Source organism: Trichechus manatus, unplaced genomic scaffold, assembly GCF_000243295.1.
Source record: "Trichechus manatus latirostris isolate Lorelei unplaced genomic scaffold, TriManLat1.0 scaffold00191, whole genome shotgun sequence".
NCBI lineage: Eukaryota > Metazoa > Chordata > Mammalia > Sirenia > Trichechidae > Trichechus > Trichechus manatus.
Window position 1 is genome coordinate 1,303,458 of NW_004444127.1, and position 18,264 is coordinate 1,321,721.

Here is an 18,264-nt window from a genome sequence, read left to right on the forward strand (position 1 = left end):
ACCTGGTCATTGCCCCTCTGCCCTCTGCATCTCTGCTTCAGCTCTCGAGGTGGGGGTAGGAGACAACGGTAGCACTTAGGAGATGAGTCTACTCCCCGACCTGGGCCCTGAGGCTCACCTCTAGTGGCTGGGGATAGGCAGGACCTAAGTCCCATGAGCCAGAGGCAACCCCTCCATTGGCTTCTAAAGAACCCCGAGCCCAGCAGGGCTCCTGTCCCATTGCAGCATGCCTCGCCTCTGCTTGCTTGGGCTGCTCATGCATAAGCTACACACATCTCTAGCTTCAGACTTCATTATGGAGTGTCGGGTGAGAGCTGGGCTCTTAGTTAGGGAGGGCGGTGGGAGGGGCAGATGCAAGCTTAGCTCTGACCTGGGTGCAGCTCAGCTGTGTCCTCTTTGCTCCCTGGCCTGAGGCTGACCCTGGCAGGGCTCTCCCATCCCACTCCTTGGCCTCCAGAGACAGGGCGTGGGCTGCCATGGCCTTTCCTGGAGTGTCCTGGCCTTTCCAGACCAAACTCTGTCCCACGTGGGGAGAAGAGAGGGCAAACTGTGATGTCCCCTGTGCCCTTGGCTCCATCTCCCCATTCTGTGGTTCTTTGGGGGTTCCTGCTCCCCAAAACTGAACACCCCCCTACCCACCAGCCCGACGGTTTGGTTCTTGCCTGGTCTTGCCCTGCCTTCCTATGCTGGAATCAAAGATTGCCTTCTGGAGTATTTTTGTTAAGACGGCAATAAAAAGAAACCGATCTCACACTTGGAACACCCCCAGTCTCCAGGATCTTTCTTTGGTGTGTACGCTCCTTCTTCACTTCCTACGAGAGCCTCAGGACCCCCAAGCAGAGGTTAGATGAGTGAGGAGAATCACGTTGGCATACCCCTGATTCCATCCGCCTACAGATGCCCAGGCAGCCCTGGCCCTGTGTGCGGCGCCAGGCCGGGCCTTTGGAGGGAGGGAAAGGAGCTGACAGGGTCAGGGAGGCATAGCATCCACATGTGAAATCGTTCCAGTATGTTTTATTTCTCCCACATCAAAAATGAGATGTTGCTAAATGAACTTTACTTTCCGTTCCCTAAAGGTAAGTTAGGGGTCCTGGGAAATAAGTTTCTGGTGGGAGACCCAGAAGGGTCAGGAGCTATCTGTTTGCCAGTGTATCTTAGAGACCACCCTGAACCTTTCTGGGGATACCTCCCACACCCAGGTGTCTATTATAGGCAAGGCCCTCCCCACCTAGATCTGAGGCCCCTCAAAGTAACTGGAGCTGCTGCTTCTGGCTCCTGTTGGGGATCCTCTCAGCAGACAGGGGACTTCTAACTTGTGCATAATCCTGGCTGACTGCCTGTCACAGAGAGGCATTCTGCCAGGCAGGAATCCCCAGGTCCTGACCCGGGATCCCCTTTCTGGAAGGCTCCAACCTGCCTTTGGCCTCCTGGAATCCAGGCCATCCTCTGCAGTTCTGGGCAGGGCCAGGTGTGCTGCCAAAAAACATGGCCATGGAAATCAAGATTGTCCAATTTCCAGGAGATGCAAAGACACCATGAAGTCGGGCCTAGGGTCTTCTCCACCAAGGCCAATATACCAAGCAGTGATTGGCTGGCCTCTCCCTTTGGTCCTGGGTAGGGAAGGGGCCAAGTTGGAAGCAGAAAGTGGAGGTCAGAACAAAGAGGACAGTAGGGTGAAGAGACTTGTCAACTTTAGATGGAAAAGATTTGAGTTTCTTTTTCTTGGCTTCAGTGGGGATTATAGGGCTAGCATGTCAGAATGGAAGGCAAAACTCAGGCCAGTGGATGGGAGTTAATGGGAAGCCAGTTCCATTTTCGGAGTGTCAGAGCCCGCAGCCATGGCGAGGGCTGCCTGGCTGGTGGTGGGTTCCTCATCACCGTGCTGTTCCATGAGAGGTTGAGTGACCCCCTCATGGGTGGATGCCATGACCCAAAGTTCCTCCCAGCCCAGAAACCTAAATGCATGTGAGAACCCAGAGCCCGAGTCTCTTCTTAGTCCATCTGTCCCCATTTCTGCATTCCTGACTGCGGCGGCTTCCTTTCCATCAGAGACATTCCTATGGAGCAAGAGTAGTTGAGCCTGGCCTTCTGTCCCCTCCAACAAAATGGGTGCCCCGTGTGTTAGAGTTGAAACTGACTGTCATACCCGGATCAAGGGCTAGATAATATGGTACACTTGATAAGACACAGTGGGTGAGATTTGAGAAATGTTGTCTTGGTACTTACCTGTTTGGTACCCAAAGTCAGCAAGGAGGTTAGAATAGAAACATTTCATTAACATCATGAAAGGGTGAGCCTAGAATCCCACCACCACCACCACCCACCCGCTCGATGGCATGAAAGGTCCCCAACTCTGGGGCTCTGTTTTGAAATGCTATCAGATAAGCACTAACGTTTGCAGAACAGCCTATGCCAGGCACCCTACCCCCGCCTCTCTGATGCACGCTGTGCATTCTCCCCAGTGAGTTATGTGACCTCAAGCCTCCTTGCAAAGAGTTGTTCAGCCACAACCAATCGATTTTCATTCCCAGGAACCCTTTCACTCCTCAGGGAAGGCTCTTGCTTACCTGCAACCAGGTAATGGGTCAGGCATGGCTCTTCATAAAGGTGTTGTCGTCTATGGAGACAGGAGGATTCTGGGAGTGGATCAAGTCATCATTGTTACTGCAAAATACTTAAAAGAGGGGGACCTAATTAGATGTAATTGCTAACTGAAAGGTTGGCGGTTCAAACCCACCCTGGCAATCAGCTTCCATAAAGATTATAGCCAAGAAAACCCTATGGAGCTCGGTTCTGCTCTGTAACACATGGGGTCATCATGAGTTGGAGTAGACTCCGCAACAGCGGGTTTTTCAGGGGTTGAGATTTAGCTGGCTCCATATAGCTTTACCTCAAAAATTATATAATGTAAACATCAGGGGAATGAATTACTAAGATTCACCGAGAGTTGCCACATATGTATATCATATTTCAATTGCTTTGGTTTCAATTGCCATGTTTCCAAATAATCAAATACAACCAGATAGTGATGAAACTTTGGTCTGCCATTGAGGATACTCAGTGATTAATGCAGGACTTAGAGTTCTCATCCTAAATATTGATTCTTGTGTAGGAAAGCACAAGGAGATGGGAAGGGAAATTGACTTGAATCTTTCTGAGCCTTTTGACATACTCTAGAAGTTGCTTTTTTGAATAAATCCCTGATAGTAACTTGTTCCTCATCTATCGTTGTCGCTTAAAGTTGTGTGCCAGGGAAATAATTCTAGCTTTTAGAGCTTGAAGGCTGTTTAGAATTTAAAAGAGGGGGAGAAGACTATTCTTTTATTGTACTCTGTGACTCAAGTGATTCTTGTGAGAAAAAAGATGAATGAATGAATTGCTTTCTATACCTGGGAGTAGGAAAGTTTGCCCTACCTCAGTTCTGTTCTGTGCTAACCACAAGGTTGATTATTTCGGGGAGTTAGAGCCCAGGCTCTTGTTAAATCAGGGACTGGAAAATATTTGGCACATCTGGAAGAAACCTCAGATACAGAGGAAGGGCAGACTCCTGCAATTGTAGAGCTGAGATTGGGAGGACTTGTTTGGAAGGACTTCTCTCGCTAGGAGTCCTCTATTCCTTTCCCCTCACTTCTTTGGTAATAACACCGTGGAATCACCTTCACAGCTCAGGGAGGCCGACGACTATATGCTGATGAGGACATGGATGTGCCTAGGCTAAGATCCTGGACAGGATCTAAGCACCATAAATCTCCCAAGGTCCACTCACCCGCTGTGGAACTTGTAACTCATTTCTCTCAAAGGGGCGGAGCAGCCAAAGCAAGCATTTGCTCTCCATCGCTCCTTATCCTCACTCCCCATGCCAGAATGGATTGATCCCTGGACCCAAGCGGTCCCCTTTGTAAGGCAGTGGCCTCCAAAGCCGAGGAGAGCAGACTCCACAAGGGAATCTCCATAAGGGTGGCTAGAGCTATCCCTTGTGTGCCTTGGATGCAGCTTCTAGATGCTGCTGGCCACTATTGCCACCGCTGCCACCTTGCACTGGAGTTGGTGTTTGTGTATTTCTCTCTGTTCTTCTACTTTTATTGATGGATTGATTAACAATACGAATTGCTCATTGAGGAAAACTTGGCAAGTACAGAAAATTACAAAGAAAAAGATCCACTTATAATGGATAACCACTGTTAAAACATTGGTATATTTCCTTTAAGTAGTTTATCTAGGCTTGTTTCTAAAGCATTGTCGGAACCATAGTATAAATAGCTCTCAGTCCTTTTGTTCTCACTGGTCCTTGTGTCAGCACCATTTTTCCACGTCACCAAAGACTCTCTGAAAACATTTTTTCTGTGGGTGTGTAGCATTCCATCCTGCGGACGTACTATTGTTCATTTAATCATTTCTCTGGTATTAGACATTTAGATGTCTTTGCTTCTGCACTGTTATAAATAATGATAGTCAGGTATGGAAGATTTGCATACTGGGTGCACAATTTGCTGTTCTCGATCCATATCATTAATTTGTTTCCTAAAAGCTTTGTGCCCGTTTATTCTGCCCCGTCAGTACAGGAGACGCCTTTCTCACCGCTTGTACCAAATTGAAGTATTCTCATTTTTTAAACAATCTCCCAACGAGACAACATGCTACTTGACATTTCTTATTAGTGACGCTGAATACTTTTCATGTGTTCATTATCCATTGGAATTTTTTCTTTGAATTATTGTCTCCCCTGGACTGTTCCAAATACAGTTCTTTGGGCTACACCAGACAGACAGACTTAAATTTCTTCCCTGGCTTTTGAGACAAAGCATAAGGAAAAGAAGTTTATTTTGACTACAAATATTTTAGATGCTATATAGCACAGAACCCTAAAACCCCAAATCATTTCTCCTCCCCCTCTTGATCTGTTCACCTCCACTTCTTGGCAAATGTTGCATCATCTCACCTTTGGGTGAATGTTGGAAATGTTGTTTCAGGGAGAACAGGTGAGGGTCGTACTGAGGGTTGTGAGAACTTATATAGGTTGTCTGGGCATTGCTGATTGGTGCTTTACATGCCCATGTAGTAGGAAAAGCATAGGCCTCATAGTGCCATCTCCCATTTATTAGCTGTGTGACCTTGGGCAAGTCACTTAACCTCTCTGAGCTCAATTTCCTTATCATAACATGGCTTAGTTAGATTAACCAGTGGTCACCTCTTAGTTACTTTCCTCCCTGTTCCCACTGGATCCCTTATTTTGAAAGATTTTCATCTTTAGCATTTTTAATTGATCTCTTGGACAGCCTTGTCACATGCGTGTTTTCTGCTAGTCTTTGTGGTATACTGAAAGCAGTTCAAGGACCACACCATTACCACTATCAGAGGCCTATGGTGTCTGGAGACCCCTGCAGTTAAAAGTTACTGAAGACTGGATGAGATGATCTTTACCTCTTCCAGTCACCTTTCTATCTGTTATTGAATTATATATTTGCCATAACCGAGGAGTTCCTGGGTAGTGCAGTCAGCTAACACACTCAGCTGCTAACTGAAAGATTTGATTCTATTCAGAGGTGCCTTGGAAGAAAGGTCTGGCAATCTACTTTCGAAAAATTAGCCATTGAAAACCCTGTGGAGCACAGTTCTACTCTGACACGCATGCAGTCGCCATGAGTCGGCATCGACTGCACGACAGCTGGTTTTGGTATGAAGTCGACAGTGCAGGTGTCATTTCCATTCTCAGAAAACTGAGAGTCTGAGAGGTTCAGAGATGTGCTTGAGGTCACACGAAATGATGACGTTGGGACAGTGACTGGCCCTAGCTGGTGCTCCTTCCCTCGACAGGGCGGCTGCTTTGTCAACTTTCACAGCTGCCCCCGTGCTTGTGGACTGCCTAGCACAGTGCCTGGCACCTGGCAGGCACTCAACAAGGGGTGGCCCATGGGTTCTCACCTGTCCCCCTCGCCCCCAGGTACGTGGTCATCTCCCGGGAGGAGAGGGAGCAGAACCTGCTGGCGTTCCAGCACAGCGAGCGCGTCTACTTCCGGGCGTGCCGGGACATCCGGCCGGGGGAGCGGCTGCGGGTCTGGTACAGCCAAGACTACATGAAGCGCCTGCACAGCATGTCCCAGGAGACCATCCACCGCAATCTGGCCAGAGGTGAGTGCCCAGCTGGAGGTGAGGCCAGCCTGCCGCCAAGCCCTGGGGGAAGCCAGGGAAGCTTTCTTAGGAGCTTCCTAAGGAAAACCAATGAGAACTGCAGCGCACCAACAATGGGACAGCCCAGAGGGATTCGGGAAACAGCAGCTCTGGTCCAGGCAGCAGCCTCCCCAGTGTGTTCTCTTCCCTCAGAATGGGTCTCAGAAACCTTTATCATGGACATATCAGTGTGAGAGACACATCCCCGAAGCCAAGCAAAGGAGTTAAACAGAAATTGATTCTGTTTCCCCAACTCAGGTTGATGGAAAGATGTTATAAACTGCTGCTGCTTCAATAATAATAGCACTCATAGGTAGCATTCACACCGTACTTAATATGTGCTAAGCAAGTTTTCTACATTTTCCTATGTGATCATCACAACAGTAGCTCATACACCATAAGTGTGCTGTGAGGATTAGGTGGGGTAATGTACATCATACATTTAAAGCAATGACTACCTTGACTGTTGTAAATGCTCAGTTGTAAACTCTTCATACTGATGATCCCATGTGGATTATTACCCCTATATTATTGTTGTTTTTGTTGTTGTTAGGTGCCATCAAGTCGGTTCCAACTCATACTGACCCTATGTACAACAGAATGAAACACTGCCCGGTCCTGCGTCATCCTCACAATCTTTGCTATGTTTGAGCCCATTGTTGCAGCCACTGTGTCAGTTCATCTCATCAAGGGTCTTCCTCTTTTTTGCTGACCCTCTACTTTACCAAGCATGATGTCCTTCTCCAGGGACTGGTCCCTCCTAATAACATGTCCAAAGTACGTGAGAAAAAGTTTCGCCATCCTCGCTTCCAAGGAGCATTCTGGCTGTACTTCTTCCAAGACAGATTTGTTCGTTCTTCTTGCAGTCCATGGTATATTCAATATTCTTTGCCAGCACCATAAGTCAAAGGCATCAATTCTTCTTTGGTATTCCGTATTCATTGTCCAGCTTTCCCATGCATATGAGGCGATTGAAAATACCATGGCTTGAGTCAGGTGCACCTGAGTTCTCAAGGTGACATCTTTCCTTTTTAAAGAGGTCTTTTGCAGCAGATTTACCTGTGGCAGTATGTCAAGCTGAAAGAACTTAAGAAAACCAAAAGGGAAGATCCCCCTATTACAAATGTAGAAATCGAGAATCAGACAAATACAGTGCCTCACCCATGGTTATACGGCTAGGAAGGGCAGAACTAGGTCTCTAACCCACATTTGTTTGACTTCAGGGACTAAGCACTAACCTATGTTATATGGCCTTCCAGACAAAGCCCTAAACCAGTCTCTTCCCTGCTTCCTCCTGGTCTCATTACTAGCAGTCCTAATGATATGATGCAAAAGAACACTTTCTATTAGAAGAAGGTGGAGGGAGACGGGAAGGTTACCCAAGGCATGGGGAGCCTGGTGGGTGAGTGTCCATTCAGGCTTCATGTAAATGAGTCATGGATTTAAAATACTCCCCAGCACCTAGCCCTTTGCCTCTTTACTCCATCCTCCACCTGGCCAGGGCAAACTGGTGAGCCTAGGTCCTTCTTTCATTGAGTTTTTGCTTGCACCAAAACCACACATCCAAATACTCAGAAACCATCTGGTCCAGGAACTAAGACTATGCCCAAGCCCCACCATATCATGTACCGGATCATCCTACACACTGGAAATAAATCTTCATTTGGAATGAGTGGAGAAGATGAAAAGGGGGTGGGAGTGACCCATTGAAATTAAACTATCTTTAAAAACAAAAGAGAACAAAGCAAATTGTGGACATTGAGTGCAGAGCTGCTGCCTGACTTGGTAAAAGGTATCTTGTGATTGGATGGACAGTGAAGGGAGACCTAGTAGACACACTCATCTCTTGTCCTCTTTGGGTCTGAGGGTGGGCTCATGCTGATTTCATTTGGGAAGGCTTGTTTCCATGATGAGATTGCAGTGGTTTCCATTTGACCTCTGGAGGTGCCTCATAAAAAGTATGCGATACATAGCGGCTGCGCAGTACATCTTTGTGGAATGAATAAAAGAAGGAATGAATGAAGACAGCCAAGAAGTCTCCAAAACAGTCATACCACCAGAAGAAAAGAAAACCAAAGAGAAGTCACGTCTGAGGCCAAGGTTTCATCCCTTGGCCATAATCATCTTGAATTTTTCTGGATTTGTAATTTCCTTTTTACTCCCAGTGTCTTCTCCAAAGTGCTTCGGGCTGCATCATCCTCAGAGAGCCGTGAACTCAAGGGGAGTGCTCAGAGAAGGGGAGGAGATTTCAGGAGTGGTTCAAAGGAGGCGTAGCAGACAGACTCAAAAGGAGATACACCAAGTCATGTGAAGATCCAGGAGGAAGGAGTGTCTATTCCTGGCCAGACCGAGCGGTAGGGAACCAGGAAGGAAACTGAAAGCCACGGCTGGTGGGGCAGGGCCAGAGCCGTGGGTGGGCTTGGCCCGAGCCCTTGGGCGTGGTCATGGAGCTCAAGGGTCTTTAGACGCATATCTCTGTAGCCTGTAGCTTTGGCAGGTTCTGTATATTTTTGTGGTGCCTTAGCTTGGTGTACCAGTCATGCTCTGGAAGGAGGATCCCCTAAGCCCCATCACTCAGAGTTTTACGTGGAAGAAGGTTTCTTTGTAATGGTAGGCTGGAGCCCTGATAAAGTCCTGAGCATGAATTATTAGTCTTTATTAAGTAGGGGCATCGGTTGGAGCCCAGAACTGTTTCCTGAGAAGAACGTAAATTATTCTTTTGTGGCTATCTTTTAAGAATAGGATGCATCCAATCCAAGCAGCCAATGCTTGTGTTCAGAAAATTTGTTATTTGATATATTTTGAGTCATTTATCTGTTCTGAGTTTTTTTTCCCTCCATATTTCCTGGAGGCTTTGGGATCTATTTTATAATGCTCAAAGGTCTCCTTTGGCCCATAGATTTTTCCGGAGGCCTTAAATCAAAAGAGGCCCCCTACTGCTGCTAGGAAATTTGAAAGACCCTGTCTTTGAACAGAGAGGCATGAGGAATCCCTGGTGGTTTGTAGCTGTGACCTTTCAGCATCCTCAGCTGTTGGCTGCCTGATGGGCCAGAGAGAAAGCGAAAGCATGGCCCTTGATTTTTAGAGATTCTGAATGGACAAGTGTCATACCTGATCTGTAAGACAGACAAGTTGCTTTTTTTTTTTTTTAAAGTTCTCTTCATCTTTCTCCTTTCTGCCCCTCAGCTGATGTACAGTTGCAGCCTACGGGGATCCCCTGAATTTTAGGCGCCTTGGAGATGAGGTTGTTCCCTAAGCATTTATGTGCTGTCACATATTGGAAACCTGGTGTCAAACGGGGCAGGGCACAGCACCCCATGCCAGCTGTGGGAAGCTGCCGAGGCTCGTCACAGCATGGACCAAATATCTGGATTGCTCAGGGAGACTGGCCTCCACTCGGGCCTTTTAGCAAATGTGGCTATCAGACGCCTGATAGGTCAAGTCACTGCCCAGAGTCACGTCACCCAGCGCCTCTGGCCTTGATCTGGGAAGGCTTTGAGTTTTCTGAGCTCCATGGGCTGCCATCAGGACCTTCTGAGGGTGAAGAGATAGACCTCTAACTCCTTAGGGAGTGTCAGCACTTCTGTAGCAGTTTATAAAGGTATGTTGGCCATTTTTAAAAATTAGGCTAAAATAATTTCTGTCAGGGATCTCACCAAAGTCTAGAGGTTTGAGGTAGAAAATGAAACACCTATTGTCAGGTAAGGAAACCCAACTATATTTTAGGAATGCTTTGGGTCAGTGTGGCTACTTGGTCTTTTGTCTTGTCAGAGGCTGCCATCTTGAAGCCCGAGGCAGGTGTAGGTATTCCTGTTTTCCCTTTTCTTCCCACCTCAGTTGTCAGTGAGAACCACAGAGGTTCAGATCGTACTTTTTCCTAATTTCTGGGAGAATTAGAAAGGAGAGTTGCTACAGGGTGGACTTTGCCCTAAGTGGGCTGTCTCTGGGGCAGTCAAGGAGGGAAAAGGAGTGGGACTCATGGTGTTTCATGTGTACCTTTTACCAAGTCAAAGCAGCCATCTTCTAATTGCTAGAACTGGAGGGGATGCCTTGATGGTTGACTGAATCAATACTTATTGGCTCTGAGGTATGTTACCAGCCACCCAGTTTGATTGGATTGGACGTCATCTTCTAGGGTCATAGGATGGCAAGCACCTTTGAAAGGACTTTCAATTACCATCCCCATTAGAATTCTCTCAACTTACGAGAGTAGAGCTTATATACTTAAGGCTCCATCAAAACTGTCTCCTTAAAAATAGTTCTTTCCACTTTTTCGGGTCCTATGACTCTAGCTCCCATGGTCCTCTGGGTGATCTACCTCTCTCCCTTTTTGTAACACATGACCCACAAGGCCAGACCCAAAGAGATGTGTCCAGTGACTTCCTAACAAGAGGCCTGCTTTGTTTTCTGTTGGTTTTTCCACTTTGGGGGTTTTCCCCACTTCCTCACACCCTGGTTTTCCTTCCTAGGAGAGAAGAGGTTGCAGAGGGAGAAGTCTGAGCAGGCTCTGGATAACCCAGAAGACCTGAGGGGTTCCATACAACTCCCTGTGTTGAGACAGGGCAAAAGTCCCTACAAGCGTGGCTTTGATGAAGGGGACGTGCACCCCCAGGCCAAGAAGAAGAAAATTGACCTCATTTTCAAGGATGTGCTGGAGGCCTCATTGGAATCTGCAAAGGTGGAAGCCCACCAGCTGGCACTGAGCACCTCGCTGGTCATCCGGAAAGTTCCCAAGTACCAGGATGACACTTATAGTCGGTGTGCAACGACCATGTCCCATGGTGTGCAGACCGTCAGCCGGACCCAGGGGGAGGGAGACTGGAAGATCCCCCAAGGAGCTTCCAAGGAACCAGGCCCACTTGAGGATGAAGAAGAGGAGCCTTCATCATTCAAGGCCGACAGTCCTGCTGAGGCCTCCCTCGCATCTGACCCTCATGAGCTTCCCACCACCTCCTTCTGCCCTAACTGTATTCGCCTAAAGAAGAAGGTCCGGGAACTCCAGGCAGAACTAGACATGCTTAAGTCTGGGAAGCTTCCTGAGCCCCCCGTATTGCCACCACAGGTACTGGAGCTCCCAGAGTTCTCAGACCCAGCAGGTAAGTTGGTCTGGATGAGATTTTCAGAGGGAAGAGCTCACAGAGGGCAGTATGGAAGGTGGCCTAAAACTGTCTGTTAGAGCCACCTCAGGGGAGACCTGAGTTGTATAACGTGGAGGTGGGCGCCGGTCACAGCCCACAGCCCCCAGGTGCCTCTGGCAGGCCCATTGCGCTGCGGTGGGATGCTTCATGGGTTGCCAATGTACCCTCCTCGTCAATAAAGGAAGTTGTGCTGCAGGAAGGGTGTGTGCTGTGTTCTTGACCCGCTGCCTTTGTTGGTGGTCCTACTGGTGGTTTACACCAAAGCCCAATTTCTAAACCCAATCTTTCTCTCTCCCCAGACCCAGGCAGTGTGCAGGCAGGGTGTCCTGTTGAGGAAATCTTGTAGCCTTCCCAAACTCAGTCCAGGAACACAGCCTAGCTCTCCTGTTCTTGAATCGCTGCTCTGTCTCACATGGTCCTATTTCCCCTGGAGTTCTAGAAGGATGGGGGGGATACAGAACCTTTAGCTGCATGCATTTGCCCCTTTCTGTTGGCGGCCTGGATCTTTTAGAGTTGGTCAACAGCTAGGGAGGTTTTGCAGGAGACATCTGCAGCTAAGTTTGAGATTTACATAGCACTTCCTCTAATAACCACATCCCAAAGCTCAGAATGGTGTGTTTCCAGAGATTCAAAGCGCTCATCTTAACTAAACTGCATTTTGATCCTGAAATCGCATGTCAAAGCTGCCTTCATTCAAGGGAAGCCCACCTCCCCCGACCACATGAATGGTGAGACAGACCAGTCTCAGGTCATTGATGTATGACGTTTGAATGTTTGATGTGCTTTTCTCTCTCTATCAGATCTGCTCTCCTCATTTGTGCTGTCCGGTTGAATGGAAAGTTTAAATTCCTTGAGCACCCACTAGTGGAGGGTGAGGGCTGGCAGCCTGCAGCATGGTGGGTGGCGACAAAGGCCACCATGGATAATCCACAAAGAAGAAGAGTCCTATGTGGATAGCAAGAGTGCTTATAAATAAATTCTAGGTTGGGATTCAGTTTGCCGTAGAAATTAACTTCTGTTTCATACAGTGTGTCACCTACTGTTTGGACAGTGTTTCCTGGTCATTTTGGAAAAGTCTGTTTTTTCCACCAGGTATAAATATTCCTTCCCCATTTGTTTTCCAGCCTCGGAGAGCATGGTCTCTGGCCCTGCCATCATGGAGGATGATGACCAGGAGGTCGATTCGGCCGATGAATCCGTCTCCAATGATATGATGACTGCAACTGATGAGCCCTCCAAGATGTCATCTGCCACAGGACGCAGGATCCGGCGCTTTAAGCAGGAGTGGCTGAAGAAGTTCTGGTTCCTGCGGTACTCCCCGACCCTCAATGAGATGTGGTGCCACGTCTGCCGCCAGTACACAGTGCAGTCTTCACGAACCTCAGCCTTCATCATCGGCTCCAAGCAGTTTAAGATCCACACCATCAAGCTGCACAGCCAGAGCAACCTGCACAAGAAGTGCCTACAGCTGTACAAGCTCCGCATGCACCCCGAGAAGACAGAGGAGATGTGTCGCAACATGACCCTGCTTTTCAACACTGCCTACCACCTGGCCCTTGAGGGCAGGCCCTACCTGGACTTCCGGCCCCTGGCTGAGCTGCTGAGAAAGTGCGAGCTCAAAGTGGTGGACCAGTACATGAACGAGGGAGACTGCCAGATCCTCATTCATCACATCGCTCGGGCTCTGCGGGAAGACCTGGTGGAGCGCATCCGCCAGTCCCCTTGCCTCAGCATCATTTTGGATGGGCAGAGCGACGACGTCCTGGCCGATACTGTGGCTGTCTATGTCCAGTACACTAGCAGTGACGGGCCCCCAGCCACGGAGTTCCTGTCCCTGCAGGAACTGGGATTCTCCAGCACAGAAAGCTATCTTCAGGCACTCGATCGAGCCTTCTCTACGTTGGGCATCCGGTTACAGGATGAGAAGCCAACTGTTGGCTTGGGTGTGGATGGAGCCAACATCACAGCCAGCCTGCGTGCCAGCATGTTCATGACGATCCGCAAGACGCTGCCCTGGCTGCTGTGCCTGCCCTTCATGGTACACCGGCCCCACCTGGAGATACTGGATGCCATCAGTGGGAAGGAGCTACCCTGCTTGGAGGAGCTGGAGAACAACCTGAAGCAGCTGCTGAGCTTCTACCGCTACTCACCACGCCTCATGTGTGAGTTGCGCTCCACAGCCTCGACCCTTTGCGAGGAGACGGAGTTCCTGGGGGATATCCGGGCTGTGAAGTGGATCATTGGCGAGCAGAATGTCCTCAATGCCCTCATCAAGGACTACCTGGAGGTAGTGGCGCACCTCAAGGACATCAGCAGCCAGACCCAGCGGGCAGACGCCTCAGCCATTGCCCTGGCCCTGCTACAGTTCCTCATGGACTACCAGTCCATCAAGCTCATCTACTTCCTGCTGGACGTGATCGCTGTGCTCTCACGCCTTGCCTACGTCTTCCAGGGCGAGTACCTCCTGGTGTCCCAGGTGGATGACAAGATCGAGGAGGCCATCCAGGAGATCAGTCGGCTGGCCGACTCCCCGGGAGAATACCTGCAGGAGTTTGAGGAGAACTTCCGTGAGAGCTTCAATGGGATTGCGATGAAGAACCTCAGGGTGGCCGAAGCCAAGTTCCAGTCCATCAGGGAGAAGATCTGCCAGAAGACCCAAGTGATTCTGGCTCAGAGGTTCGATTCCCGCAGCCGGATCTTTGTGAAGGCCTGCCAGGTGTTTGACCTGGCTGCCTGGCCCAGGAGCAGCGAGGAGCTCATGAGCTATGGCAAGGAGGATATGGTCCAGATATTTGACCATCTGGAGGCCATCCCGACCTTTTCCCGGGATGTCTGTAGGGAAGGGCTAGACCCCCGGGGGAGTCTGTTGATGGAGTGGCGAGAACTCAAGGCAGATTACTATACCAAAAATGGCTTCAAAGACCTGATCAGCCACATCTGCAAGTACAAGCAGAGGTTTCCATTCTTGAACAAGATCATCCAGATCCTTAAAGTCCTCCCCACCTCCACCGTTTGCTGCGAGAAAGGCCGCAATGCCCTCCAGCGGGTACGCAAAAACCATCGTTCCCGACTGACCCTGGAGCAGCTCAGCGACCTGTTGACAATTGCTGTAAATGGGCCACCGATTGCCAACTTCGATGCCAAGCGAGCCCTGGACAGCTGGTTTGAGGAGAAGTCTGGCAACAGTTACACACTGTCTGCTGAGGTCCTCAGCAGAATGTCTGCCCTGGAGCAGAAGCCAGTGCTCCAGGCCATAGACCACGGGACAGAGTTTTACCCAGACATTTAGGGAGCCCACGCTGCAGAGTTCACTAAGCTGTTGAATATTTTTTTAATCTATACTCATAAGCTTTGATATAGTATATAAATATATATTATATATATATACATATATATATATATATGTATATACCCACACTGAAAATTTTTAAAAACCAAGCTGAAGCATCCACCGGAAGCTACTGGGAGCTTTCAGAAAGGAATAATGTTGGAAACGGACTCTTGTCTACAAAATTTGGCAGCTGCAACATAAGTGGCAACTCATTTTCACTCACAAAAGCATGTGTTGGGGCCACACGTGTTCGCACCCGACAGTCACCCAACCGCATAAGCTAAAATGACGGGTCTCTGTCATCACCTTTAGGTAGCTCGCTCTGTTTATGTTGACGTCTGGGGGTGAGGGGCTTTGGGTTCGGGCTGGGGTTTAGGTTCTTGCCTTTTCTTTTGTCGTTTGGTTTCATGAAGGGGGTTTCTTGGCGTCTTCATTGACATTCTGGTCAAGCCTAATCAGATCTCTGATTTCCGATGGGATGGGTGGCTTGTCTGGGTTGGGGTGTTTGATCTTTCTGCCTCCCCCACTGAAGACTTCAGCTTGAGAAAGTTTTATTCATTTCCTAGTGAGGGCTCCTTCTCTGTCTTAGCAACAAAAGTCTTGGTCAAACTGTGAAACCCACCACTCCCCACAGCCGTCTCTCTCCTCACTAGGTTGTCGATTCCCTCCTTCCAGCTCCCTGAATAGTAAAGATATTACCTGTTATACTGATGGCAAAATTGCCATACAACCAAGCTTGAAATCTTGGAGAAGGGAAAAAGGAGTGACCTTTTTACATTCCCATTTTTACGTGGGGAGGATAAAACAATATAATGCCATTCAGATCCGGGCCTGTTGGGGGAGATAAAGAGCCAAGAAATCCAGACCCCAGGAGGGCAGTGATTTTTGGCTAAAAAAAAAAAAAAAAGTAAGATGAAAAGTATATATTCAATTTACATGAATTATTTATGCTCTGTCTTTATAATCATATAATGTGTTGGGGGTAATTTTTCCCTTAATAGTCAAGAAATACCTGCTATAGCTCTGTGGCAGGAGGTGTCAATGCAAGATGTGCCATGGGTTATTTGTAGCTCAAATGAGAGTCTCTAGAATTTAGTCGTTCTTTTGCAGCAAGGCTGATAACATGGTCTGCAGCCTGGCAGGAAGGTTGTAGGAAACTGCGTGATGTATCTATGCCTGCGAACTCTTTGTTGAACAGGGTAGAAATGTGCTAAACGAAAGGAAAAAACGAGAAGTCAAACAGGACTCTCAAGGCATGAGCCTTCACACACCCACACACACACACACACACACACACACAACTGCGATATAAGCTTTAGAAGTAGCTGCTTGCCTACTCCCTGGGGCAAGCAGTGGTGTAAGCTAGAGGAGTCTGATCAGTGCTCTTTGGTTCATTTACCTACCAGTATACCTCGCAAGGGAGTTTTTTAAAAAAAATGTGCGTGAGCTGTTAAAAAACTTCTGTTCATGTTTCTGCATCTGGTCTGTGCATATTTTATGTGCAGACATCCTAGAACATGGATACAGGTCATGTTTGGGGGAGGGAGGAAGATCTGAATTCTAGGTGGTCAGTTCTGCTGGGAGCCACCCCTTTCCATTGGCAGAGGATGGTGTCACATGGCCACAGGCGAGACCCCAATGTCTTCAACCTGCTTGGCTCAGACATAAAACTGTGGTGGCTTCCTTCCTTCTTGGTTTATCTTGTCTCAGAGACCCCATGCCGCCGTTGAGAACCATAGTGGAAATGTCATCAACACTGAACATGTCACTCTTCCTTCCTCGTCCTGCCACTACCTTCATCCCCCACGAATCCCTCCTTTCTACCCCCATGGTCTTGGTGCTAAGATAACTTTAGAATCATTGCTGCTAGTCAATAGCTTTTCATTATATAAATATATATATATTATATATTATTTTTGAAACTTTGTTTGTTTTCAACAGTGATGTAGCATGTTAAAAAAACAAAAACAAAAAACTGGTTTCCTCCGATTGTCCCACTGCCAGGCATCAGATGCTGCCTTCTTCAACAAATCAATGCACCCCTGCCTGGCGACATCCCCCCACCCCACCTCAGTCGCACACATACTTCCCCAAGGTCCTCTGAACAAGGAGAGAGTCAGCAGGAGCTAGCAAGGAAAGACTCAAAGCTCCTCTTTGATGCTTTGAAATCCCCAGCCTAGTTCTCCTTTCCCACTTGAAAGTGATGTCTCCTGTCCACCCATTCCTCCCACCCAGGTTAACCCATAACTGTGGTCAAGTGGGATTCCATTGCAAAGCACAAGTTCCCACGTTTCCCTCCTGGACTTCCTCACCACTCACCTGCCCAGACTACCGAGTCCGTGGGAGCTTTCACTGAGCATCGCAGAGACTAAGATGGGTGGAGGGCAGAGATGGCCGGCAAGGTGGGCCTCAGGGGGCAGAAGCAATAGGTTGGAATCCTTTCTTCTAGCCAGCAGTTGCCTTACACCTTCTTCCTCCCGCTGCTCCTCCCCACTTATTGCATTGGGATCCTCAACTAACTGAGGCTCATTTCCTAGACCACTCATTTGAAAACCAGGAAGAGAGGATCATTAGTGTCTGCCTGTTCATTAGGACCATGACTGTTTACTCTCAAAAGACTATCGCTGGACTAAGCTCAAATCTTCATCCAGAGGGAAAAAATCCTTTGGGCCAATGCCATTGTCTATTCCAGAACTCTTGGGAAGGCTAGGAGAAAGTGACCTGCCTCTGGGCCTGGAAAAATGAGCTGCCACTAGCAGCTTGTGGCTACAGACCAGACACCTCCCAAGCCAGCCTCCAGACTTTGGAAAAGCTGAGCTCTCGAGGGCGGGCTTGAAGCTTGGCAGGGATGCCTTTAAAACTGTGAGTGCCCTTGGCTTCTGCTGAATTCAGCCTGGAGGCCTGGGGTATAGCATACTGTGTAGGCCACTTTGCCTTGGGACAGGGAGTAACCAGGGAACAGTTTGGGTGACATGCCACTGCAATTTCCACAGCGTCCTTCCTCACCGTGGATGCCGCTCCAGTGGCTTGGTGCTTCTGTTCTGTGAATTCTGCGTGTGATTCCCTGTAGTTTCTGTCACAGGCCTTTCTACTCCTCTGCCTCCTTGAGAAGGACTCTTGGTTGATGTGACCCTCAGGGTCTAGCCCTGGGAACCACATGCTTGGCTAGCCTCATCTTCCTTATGGGTATACAGAACTATGTGCAGGCAGTTTTTGCTTCTCGATTGTGGTCGGTTCAGATGAAACAGAGCCCTTGAACTCAGCCACTGGCTTAGAAGTGACAACCATAGGCTTGGAATCAAGTATGTATGTCTCTGGGGTTGAGACCTGTTGTAGTTGGGCTAACCAATGCGTGACTTTCTTTGGCTCATGGAAGAGGTAGGAAGTGAGATCAACTTTGAGGCCCAGGTTTCTGGCCAAACATGCCAAAGCAATCCATTGCAGAACCAGGAGCCTCTATGATTGAAATGATCTGCTCTTCCTTGACGGGGGGGAGAAGACCCATTGCCATCTGTGAAACGTGAGGACAGCTCAGCCCCGTCTGCAGTCTTGCCATTCCAGAATCCCAGCGTTTGCCAGCGTGACATACGGTGCTCCTGAGCAGATCCTCATTACCCATCCTCACTT

The 18,264-nt window shown here is 48.6% G+C and overlaps 1 protein-coding gene across 1 annotated transcript in view; it reads left to right on the forward strand.

Annotated features, from left to right (window-relative positions):
- The window catches only part of PRDM11 (PR/SET domain 11), a 53,797-nt gene extending 39,202 nt beyond the window's left edge, over positions 1-14,595 (forward strand). Inside the window, exons 5-7 of the mRNA XM_004387649.3 lie at positions 5,942-6,129; positions 10,638-11,264; positions 12,431-14,595. Coding sequence (XP_004387706.2) covers positions 5,942-6,129; positions 10,638-11,264; positions 12,431-14,595 — 2,980 coding nt within the window. The remainder of the gene's footprint in view (positions 1-5,941; positions 6,130-10,637; positions 11,265-12,430) is intronic.
- The last annotated feature ends 3,669 nt before the right edge of the window (positions 14,596-18,264 follow it).